General features: G+C 48.9%; 1 protein-coding gene across 1 annotated transcript in view; it reads right to left on the bottom strand.

Moving 5' to 3' along the window:
* Positions 1-1,121: 1,121 nt before the first annotated feature.
* LOC133345340 (homeobox protein Hox-B9-like) overlaps positions 1,122-11,495 on the bottom strand; it is a 55,601-nt gene continuing 45,227 nt past the window's right edge. The window contains exons 2-3 of the mRNA XM_061556019.1: positions 8,999-9,192; positions 1,122-3,171 (exon numbers count right to left, since the gene is read on the bottom strand). Of these exons, the coding sequence (XP_061412003.1) occupies positions 3,037-3,171; positions 8,999-9,192 (329 nt within the window). The 3' untranslated portion in view covers positions 1,122-3,036. The remainder of the gene's footprint in view (positions 3,172-8,998; positions 9,193-11,495) is intronic.

Below are 11,495 nucleotides of genomic sequence, written 5' to 3'. Positions count from 1 at the left end.
GCGCACAATTTATACAAATGCGGGGATGATTGACAAATCACATTGACACGTAGTAGTACACTTCCCCATCGCTTCAACCGCTGTGCGGACACGCGAGCAGATATCTCCACGAGGAATGAAAGCGTGACCCACTCAGCTGCAGGCCTAAGGCGTCCTGTGTGTCACAACTGCGTCTCGTTCTCACGAGAATGTCGCCTCTGGTGTGTGGTTTTGCCTATTGCCATTTGGCGAGTGTTGTCGCGTGTGGACGAAAACGGTGGCGAGATGTTCACTACCTCGCCTGGTATACAGGAGGTCGTGGGTTCGACCCCGACCCCTGACGTCTGCTGCTGTATATTTGGAGTGTGCGTGTCTCTCTCTCTCCCCCCGTGGTCGCGTGGATTTTACTCCGGGTTCTCCGGTTTTTCCCTCCACATTTAGAATCAATATTCACGCGTTTAGAGCATTTGGCTGCTATCAATTTATTTCCACACGATGATGAGCCACTTCGTTGAGTTATCATTTGTTGCCATTTCGCTTCTCAAATAGAGCCACATAGCTCAGTGGACCTTACCTGGTGAAATTTGATTAGTTCAAAACCCACACATGCGGAGAGATAACACGCAATCACCCGCCACCCCACACACACAACTACTCACAGACACGTCTGTTGTTCGTGGCAACAGTTAACGGAAGCTACTTTCACTCTTTGTGCGGCGATGCGGTTAACGCACCGAGCGATCGATGTTTTTTCGAATTCCTGTCCCGTGAGTTCGAATCTCAGCCTCAGCCAACGTGCACTTACCCGCTTGGTGAAGTATGGTCAAACAACCCCGTGTGAGAGGGAAGACCTTCGCGACAGCAGACGATTTACAAATCTCGAATTCGTAGTTTTACTTTGATGGTTCCAACGGCGCTCGCGGTGCCGGTCCGGTTCACGTGGTCGTTCGTCGACTCGTCGAGGTGGGGGTCACGTGATCACAGCAGCCCCCCCCCCCCCCCCCCCCGAGCGATGATCGTTGTCGAGTTCAGCTTCGTATGAACTCTTCGGATGAACGCAAAGTTGGACAGTCCACACACACGTCACTTTCAAATGTCACGCAATTTATTTATAAAAAATACCCCTCCCACAAACCGCCCCAAACACTCGCCTAACATTAGCTATGGTATACATGCTTGTGGATAGCGCAGTCTTTAATATTTATACACGACAGGGTGTCACTCAGAATTCAAGTTTGGTATTGTCAGGGTGACATCCTCCTGACTTCACTGATTTTACCCGTTACACTGAGGCCACTGGGAACTCGAAGACCACCCCTCAATATGTACTGGTCACTCAACGGGAATCGAGATGGCATTGCAGTGAGTGTTCTTGTTCGGTTAGTAACTATTATTAGCCCGTGCTGTCCAGTTGCCTGGGTGAAAAGTGGGCTCGGTTTTTTGCACAAATGCTGGCCAGCTGGCTTAACGACTTAATAGAAGTAATGAGATGGATACACGTCGAGGTATAGTAGAGGCATAGACGCAGAGAAGTCGTGTCAAGTCATCACGAGTAACCCGTAAATATGAACATATTTGAATAACACCCTCAGCTGTCGACTTCTACATCAAAGTATCACATTCAGAGAGTGTAATTGTATTTGTTTTAACTTAACTCTGTTTCCCGCCATTTGCATGTTAATGAGTGACACCCTAATTAATACGCTGCACATGACAGGTTTTACAAGATCAGAGAGTTACTACGGCAGGACACGTCGGTATAGATTGTTAATATATGCGGTCCTAATTTGGAGTGTATTTACACGTCACACAGACAGACGCTCGCCTCCACGTGGCAAGTGGAACACGGATAAAATATTAATAACGATAGCAAAAAAATAAATCAACTTTAAATAACAATAGACTCACGAATGATCGTGGATAATTTATCCCAATGACAATTGAACATCACGCATGGTTTGTTGTTGTTGTTGTTGTTGCAGGAAGGCTTGTTTGCATTGCCAATTAATTCTGCTCTGAGTGTCACACGCTGTCCCTTAACATTCGGACGGGCAGGCGAGACAATATATAGTATTTACCATCATTAAATTAGTGCGTTTTGATTCTTTGAAAACAAAAATTTAAAATTACGGCACACTGTCAGTATATTCGCTACCACAGCGAGTACTCACTAACAATACGCAGTTACTCACTACACACAATCCGGTATCAACTGTAATTTCAGAGCAGAGCAATGCAGAGTACACACACACATATATATATACTGTATATAAAAGTGTCCTTATAATAGTGTAAAGTTCTTCCGCGGAATTTGCAACATCTTCAGCATCTTGAAGTCAGAACGACCCCGAGTTAAAGTTTCGTTTTGCCTTCAGTGAATATTTCTCGCATTGCATAGACACACGAAGACAAAGATCCCCCGTATAGCCTTAACATACTGTTAGGGGCAATTGCTGTTAAGAAGCACCTTTGAAGGCCGGCACGGCACACGAGTGGGGAGAAGGGGGAGGGGTGTCAGTGAGTTGCCAGATACCACGCCCGGTCGCCTTTGTCTCCCCAGTGGCGATGTTTTTTTTTAATTTTACACACCGCACCAGGTCATCATTTGAGGCTGAGTCAACCTCATATATTAGACGCACACACAGGCACATCTGCAGCTTGGGGCACAGTCAAGTAACACACGTACCACACACACACACAACCGCGTCTCCTCCTCCTCCGTGCGTCTCGCACAAGCAGCGTCCCGGCTGTCGCGGGCCCACAGATGCGTCGTAGCGACCGGCTGGCCCTCGGGACGGTCCCGAGGTCGGTTCCACGGCGATGATCAATCACAACGAGGACGACGACGATGACGATGATGGTCGTAGTGGTGGTGGTGGTGACGATGCCATTCATTGGGCGCTACAGTGTAAGCGCATTTCGCCACAGTTGCGGGATCGGTGTGGAGTAGAGGCGTTGGGGGCGGTGTATTTATAAAGATAACTGAGACAGAGAGAGTTGTGGGTGGGGGGGGGGGAGACGTGGGGAGCCGGGCGAGGAGAGGCCGAGGCGAGAGTCTCACGGCAGAGTGGCCGAGCCGGTCGTGCCACCGCTCCCGTTGTTGATGTTGGAGGCGTTGGCCGCGGCTCCACTCTGCTGCCTTCGCATCAGCTTCTTCTCCTTCTGCCGCTGATTCTGGAACCAAATCTTGACCTGCGCGGCAAGGGAGGGAAGGGAGGGGCCAGCGGGGCACGGGCAAGGCATGGCAACGCGTCCCGAGGGCACACGTCGTGTTAGAAGCTCGAGAGAGGTTTTCATCTAGATTTGAAGCTTTCGTGACTGCAGGGATCCATACTCTTTGGTTCTTTCGGTAAAGTCACGTGGGTATAGAATAAAACAAATCACGACGTTTCGGGCGCAACACAAGCGCCCGTCATTAGGTGGGGAATGATGACGGACGCTGGTGTTGCGCCCGAAACGTCGTGATTTATCTTATTTTATACCTACGTGACTTAACCGAAAGAACCAAAGAGTATAGCCCGGAGTGTGATCTTTCAGAGTCGCTCAGTTGTCAATTTTAAAGGATTCACGGGTGGAGTGAGTCGCGTGGCGTTTGCCGGCTGGGGGGGGGGGGGGTTGTCGTGAGTCAAAACTCACCGAGAGATTCAGTAAACGAGTGCGCGTTTGCAATGCAATACACGTGCGTGACTTGTGCGTTTCGCGTGTGCGTATATATGCGTGTGTGCGACGTGGGTGTAACATCAATAAGTAACAGCACTTGAAAGGAATTGCCATGGTAACATTTTAAATGTGGTGAATAGTGGGCTGCTGAGTACACACAGCTCTCGTAGGCTACCACAGTGCATTACGACCCTGTGCCCCGGTATGTCATAGCGGGCACGTATGTGTATGTCTGTGCGTGTAGGCCTATCGTGAGTGTGTAAGTGTTCATTGGGGTTAGTGAAGCGGTGAGCGCGCCGCGCTACGAACCCGGCGACCCGAGTTTGATTCCCGCTCACGGCCAACACCGGTGACGATTTTCTGAACCGGTCCTGGGACTCCGCTAGGTCAACTGAGCCTCAAATGAGTGCCTGTTGCGGTGTGTAAACATCGCCACTGGGGAGACGTAGGGGAGCGGGTGTGGTGCTGGCCACCCACAACCTCGTGTGCCGTGGCGGCCTTCATAGGGGTTCGCTAACAGCACTTACCCCAATAGTCTGTTAGGGCTATACGGGGGATCTTTGTATTTTGTTGCAGGTAAGTACGTTGAGTTTAGGGTACATATATATTACGCCTAATTTCAATGTACAGCAATTATATATTGACAATGACAGAACCCTTCCCGTGAAGCCACATATGTTCAGTATGTATTATTGCACATGTTCAACAAAGACAAAGAACCCCCGTATAGTCTTCAACAGACTATTGGGGCAAGTGCTGTGAACGAGCACCTGTGACGGCCGGCACGGCGCACGAGTTGGCCACGCCCGACCGCCTTTGTCTCCCTAGTGGCATTGTTTTCACACCGCAATAGGTACTCATTTGAGGCTGAGTCGACTTAGGGGAGGCCCAGGACCGGATCAGATAATCGTCACTGGATGTTGGCCGTGAGCGGGAACCGAACTCGGGTCGCCGGGTTCGTAGCGCAGCGCGCTAACCGATACACCACCGTTCCCCTCGACACACATTTAAAAGACAAATACAAAGGTCCCCCGTATAGCCGTAACAGCCTGTTGGGGCGAGTGCTGTTAGCGAGTAGCACCTATGAAGGCCGGCACGGCACACGGGGGAGGGGGGGGGCAACACCACGCCCGACCGCCTTTGTCGGCCGAGTCGCGATGTCTCCACACCGTACCCAGTGCCGGATTATCCTCGTAGCACAAGTAGCTACACATGTTACGGGCCCCGCACTTTCAAGGGCCTCGCGCTAAATGATTTCAAGCTATCAATTCTGGTTCAGCGATTCTGCACTTGCTCTATTACTATTGTACTATACTGCCTTCAACTTGTATGAACGACTGGGTGTTTAAGGTTAGCGATGTGTCGTATTATCTGGCTGTATAGCAAATGAAAAAATACAATTACTTTACTGTGCAAGTAAAACAGTTTGGGTGGTGGCAGGTTTTAAGGACGCATTTATATATTTACGCGATCTAACCCCAAAAAAACCTGTTATGGATTAAAAAAACGTGTGTTTTATTATTTACGTGTGTTTTTTTATTTAGGGCCCCTTCATAACATATGCTACAGGCCCCGCACTAGCTGAATCCGGCACTGACCGTACCACGTACTCATTTGAGGCTGAATCGACCTAGGGGAGGCCCAGAACCAGTTCAGATAATCGTCACTACAACACACATTCACACGCACATAAAATCACTCACGCGAACACAACACTGTAGGCCTACTGCAGCCGAACATTCACATATGTACATGCGAACGACAATTTAAAGTACATACCATTCTTATCTATGCATATTCAATGTATAGTGAACGTACTTTTCATAAACATGAAAGGTAACTCTCGTGTGGCGTGGCCGAAGGTCGAAATTATTTGTATCGTCGTCAAAGCGTCGCACGCTCAGAGTGAACACGTGGCAACTGTACCGGCATCACGTGTCATTGCGTCACAATGCGGTGATGTAGACAACACGCACGCCACAAACATAGAAAACACTCTTTCTATTTCTTAACTTTTCTATAAAGAACCAAACATAGCAACACATATGCCAAAATGATTTATAAACATCGTTATAATTATTCTGCCTCCTCAGCGTTCTGTGCGATTCAGTTGTTCGCAATTGTGCGATGCTTCTATCAACAGTTGTATTGATTTATTGTATATATATATAGCCCACGTAAGTCTTTATCGTGTACACGCAATATAACGTTCATGAGGCTATTGTACATGATACGTACACAACCTATGTAAACGAGCGTAAATAAAACTAAATAAAAATAAATAAAGTTATTTTGTAAGTACCGTTTTGCGTAATGTGAGTGATATGGTAAAGGGTCATTCCCCGAAACGTCGCCTATTTATACATATTTAAGGTCACAGTGTTATTGACGAACGTGCTAAGTCTTTTGTACTTGTGCTTTTGCACCATCACCCAAATAATGAACGTATAAGTATATATATAGGCATTGAATCATAGCAGTGTTAATAATAATAATATTTAATAGTGCTGCAACTCAAACTCCACAATTTAATCACCCGATATACAGCGCCTTTAAACGTTTCCGTATCTACACTGATTACACCCATTCGCGAGTCACCTAACTCATGCGCACATTTTATCGGCAAGTGATACTCAGTCGGACATAACGTGCACAGCGCGAACACACACACACAAACATTACACACGGCATATGTTATCGTGCAATGCAACTGCAGTATTGTTATACTACATATACCAAGGGCGTAATTATAATATATTTTGGGGGGGGGACACATGCCCCCCAAATATTCAAATATGCTCAAATAGTCCCCCCCAATATATTGCTATAATAAAAATTGCTATGCTATACAAATAAAAACAACAATCTGCTAAACCTTGGCCACAATATCTGAACTTGTCTTCATATAAATCAAAGCATAGATTTCTGTTTATATGATTGTGGTTATGGTTGTACTTTATTAATTCCTAATTTCTGCCATTACATACAATGAAACAAGAAATGGTAAAAAGTAAAAATAGAACAATGTAATAAATACACTATTAGACATTATTGTAAAAAAGAAAAGATAAAGTCTATCCCGTGTTAGTGAATGTTTTTATATTTAAGGCAGGAAATTATATTTTCAAATTTAGTTATTTTTCTGGGTTGGGACCCCTAGACACCCTGGAAGATTTGATCCCCCCCAATGTTGACTCCATGGCTGCGGCCTTGACATATACAGAGACAAATACCCCCGTCCGTAAAGCCGATGCAGACTCGTTGGGGCAAGTGCTGTTAGCGAACACCTATGAAGGCCGGCACTGTGGCACACGAGGGGTGGGTGACCAGCACCACGCCCGACCGCCTTTGTCTCCCCAGTGGCGATGTTTACGCACCGCACCAGGTACTCGTTTGTAACTGAGTCGACCTAGGGGAGGCCCAGGACCGGTTCAGATAATCGTCACTGGCGTTGGCTGTTGAGCAGGAATCGAACTCGTGTAGCGCAGTGCGCTACTGACTACCCTACTACTCCCCAACACACAAAATAACAAACACGCAGATACTGCCACGCTTGCGTACACAGTCAGACCTGCCTCTGGTGCAACTGCCTTGGGTCGATTGCTCTGCGGTGGCGAGGAGATGTTAACTACCTCGCCTGGTACGCAGGAGTTCGTGGGTTCGATTTACCACCCTGACTCCTGCTGTATATTTGTAGTTTGCGTGTCTCTCTCTCTCTCTTCCCCCTGTGGTCGCGTGGACTTGTCTCCGGGTCGTCCGGTTTTCGAGTATTTGACTGCTATAAATTTCCACACGATAAGCCACTTGCTTGAGCTATCATTTGTGGCCACGTTGCTTATGAAAAAGAGCTACATACATAGCTCAGTGGGCCTAGGCTGTTAAAATAAAATTAAACGTGTATTTACTCGTAGTAGCAGTAGTAATTGCGGTCGGGGTTGGTGTGTGTTTACGTACGGTGAGGAAACCAGCCTGCCTGGTAAAAACCTTACACGAACCAAGGGCTCGCTTCAAGATCCGCACAGATGGGTTCACGAACCCGCGTGCTGTGCCGCCATCTCATTGTTGGGGGGAGGCGAGGGGCGCTGGGGTTTGTGGGAGTTTCACAAAATCTCCACACGAGGCGCCAATGACCTTTGACACGCGAGCGCTTTGTTGCAGGCGCGGTTTATGATGGCCACCACGGCCGGGTCTTTTTTTTTGTTTTTAACCATGTGGTGTATTTCTTGTCTGTAGCCGAGGTCCCCCTTGAGAGGGAGAGAGAGAGAGACTCAGCGACTACACGGCCACCCCCACCCCACTACCCCCGCCCACTTGCCTTTGTCAGTAAATACGAAACATTCCGCTCGCTTAAGGGATGCGCATTCCCACAACGCAGCGCTTCACGCCTTCCCACCTTCCTCGCTCGTAAACACGTGCCTTGCCTGTACCTACACCTCACCTGTACCTACACCTCACCTGTACCTTCACCTTACCAGTGTCTCAGCCGTACCTGTGCCTAAACCTTACCCGTATATCCACCGTATCCGACTATTACCTGCACCTACGGCTCCCTAAACATTACCGGTATCTACATGCAACTCACCTGTGGATACAACCCACCTAAATCTAAGCCTAACCTGTACCTACACCTTACCTGCACCGTACCGGCACGCGTACCTTCACTTTACTTCTACCTGTGCATGTACCTGATCAATACTTCACTTGCACATTCATCTTCTTTTTAACATAACCGGACCTTCCTCACACGCATCTGTACATTACTCATTTACCCTGCACATCCACATCATCCTCGCCTCTCACCCACTCTATCTGCACCTTGGGCCCTGCGTGCAACACGTTATATATATATATAGTCAGTCCTCGTTGAACGCGCTTGCAGACGCCTTCCTGAAAAGTGCCGCATTCAGCGAAAAACCCGTTGAGCGAAAACAATTTCCCCATCGTGAATAATGTAGTAACGATAAGGTTTGCCGAGATACGATGTACCACTACACACACGCGTGGTAAAATATCAGTCCGTGTTACTCTGTCATCGCACCGCTCAGCCACGCAGCGCTAGAAAGTAGCTCGTCATCGACCGCCCACGTTATAATGGAAGGATTACCTTCCATAACGGTGTGCGTTCTGCGTTATAACAGTGTGCGTTCTGCCTTATAACGGGGGGCGCGTTCCACGTTGGGCGAAAAGTGTCCCCAGATGTAAGGACCGCGGTTACAGCGAAAACGCGTTGGGGGAACACCAGCGCGTAAAGCGAGGACTGAGCGTGCTTACAAATATATTACTTTGTAATCACACGAACAACAGAAATTGACGGGTGCGTGCGTGCACGCGTGTGTGTTGCGTCTGTTGCCCCACTCACCTGTCGCTCGGTGAGGCTGAGCCGGTGCGAGATGCTGAGGCGCAGCTCCGGGGTGAGGAATCGGTTCTCGTCGAAGGCTCTCTCCAGCTCGGAGATCTGCTGCTTGCTGTAGGGGACGCGCTTCTTGCGCGGCCGCGACGCGCACGAAGTGCCCTGCGCCGCCTGCGACCAGTGGCCCGCGATGCCACCCAGTGCTGGGGAACACAAACGACGATGACGATGCAGTGTCACTGACAGTGTAGGGCAGTACCAGGGCAATGTCACTAACAGTGTAGGGCAGTAGTATGGCAATGTCACTGACAGTGTAGGACAGTAGCAGGCAATGTTACTAACAGTGTAGGGCAGTAGCAGGGCAATGTCACTGACAGTGTAGGACAGTAGCAGGGCAATGTTACTAACAGTGTAGGGCAGTAGCAGGGCAATGTCACTACAGTGCAGGGCAGTAGCAGGGCAATGTCACTAACAGTGTAGGGCAGTAGTATGGCAATGTCACTGACAGTGTAGGACAGTAGCAGGCAATGTTACTAACAGTGTAGGGCAGTAGCAGGGCAATGTCACTGACAGTGTAGGACAGTAGCAGGGCAATGTTACTAACAGTGTAGGGCAGTAGCAGGGCAATGTCACTACAGTGCAGGGCAGTAGCAGGGCAATGTCACTAACAGTGTAGGGCAGTAGCTGGCAATGTTACTACAGTGTAGGGCAGTAGCAGGCAATGTCACTACAGTGTAGGGCAGTAGCAGGGCAATGTTACTACAGTGTAGGGCAGTAGCAGGCAATGTTACTACAGTGCAGGACAGTAGCAGGCAATGTCACTAACAGTGTAGGGCAGTAGCAGGCAATGTTACTACAGTGTAGGGCAGTAGCAGGCAATGTCACTACAGTGTAGGGCAGTAGCAGGGCAATGTTACTACAGTTCAGGACAGTAGCAGGCAATGTCACTACAGTGTAGGGCAGTAGCAGGGCAATGTCACTAGAGTGCAGGACAGTAGCAGGCAATGTCACTACAGTGTAGGGCAGTAGCAGGCAATGTTACTAACAGTGTAGGGCAGTACCAGGGCAATGTTACTACAGTTCAGGACAGTAGCAGGCAATGTTACTAACAGTGTAGGGCAGTAGCAGGGCAATGTCACTGCAGTGCAGGACAGTAGCAGGCAATGTTAATACAGTGCAGGACAGTAGCAGGCAATGTTACTACAGTGCAGGACAGTAGCAGGTAATGTTACTACAGTGCAGGACAGTAGCAGGCAATGTCACTACAGTACAGGACAGTGGCAGGCAATGCCACTAACAGTGTAGGGCAGTAGCAGGGCAATGTCACTAACAGTGTAGGGCAGTAGCAGGGCAATGTCACTACAGTACAGGACAGTGGCAGGCAATGCCACTAACAGTGTAGGGCAGTAGCAGGGCAATGTCACTAGCAGTGTAGGGCAGTAGCAGGCAATGTCACTACAGTACAGGACAGTGGCAGGCAATGCCACTAACAGTGTAGGGCAGTAGCAGGGCAATGCCACTAACACTGTCGGGCAGTAGCAGGGCAATGTCACTACAGTACAGGACAGTGGCAGGCAATGCCACTAACAGTGCAGGGCAGTAGCAGGGCAATGTCACTAACAGTGTAGGGCAGTAGCAGGCAATGTTACTACAGTACAGGACAGTAGCAGGCAATGTCACGAACAGTGTAGGGCAGTAGCAGGGCAATGCCACTAACAGTGTAGGGCAGTACCAGGGCAATGTCACTACAGTACAGGACAGTAGCAGGCAATGTCACGAACAGTGCAGGGCAGTACCAGGGCAATGTTACTACAGTGCAGGACAGTAGCAGGCAATGTCACTACAGTGCAGGACAGTAGCAGGAAATGTTACTACAGTGCAGGACAGTAGCAGGCAATGTCACTACAGTGCAGGACAGTAGCAGGAAATGTTACTACAGTGTAGGGCAGTACCAGGGCAATGTCACTAACAGTGTAGGGCAGTACCAGGGCAATGTTACTACAGTGCAGGGCAGTAGCAGGGCAATGTCACTAACAGTGTAGGGCAGTAGCAGGCAATGTTACTACAGTGTAGGGCAGTAGCAGGGCAATGTCACTACAGTGTAGAGCAGGACAGTGGCAGGCAATGTTACTACAGTGCAGGACAGTAGCAGGCAATGTTACTAACAGTGTAGGGCAGTAGCGGGCAATGCCACTACAGTGCAGGACAGTAGCAGGGCAATGTCACTACAGTGTAGGACAGTAGCAGGCAATGTCACTACAGTGTAGGACAGTAGCAGGCAATGTTACTACAGTGTAGGGCAGTAGCAGGGCAGTGTTACTACAGTGTAGGGCAGTAGCAGGGCAATGTTACTACAGTGCAGGACAGTAGCAGGGCAATGTTACTACAGTGTAGGGCAGTAGCAGGGCAATGTTACTACAGTGTAGGGCAGTAGCAGGCAATGTTACTACAATGTAGTGCAGTACCAGAGCAATGTCACTGCAGTGCAGGACAGTAGCAGGCAATG

The sequence above is a fragment of the Lethenteron reissneri genome, chromosome 21 (genome assembly GCF_015708825.2).
Source record: "Lethenteron reissneri isolate LAM-NWPU_2019-01 chromosome 21, ASM1570882v1, whole genome shotgun sequence".
Lineage (NCBI taxonomy): Eukaryota > Metazoa > Chordata > Hyperoartia > Petromyzontiformes > Petromyzontidae > Lethenteron > Lethenteron reissneri.
This window is presented reverse-complemented; position numbering and strand designations above follow the sequence as displayed.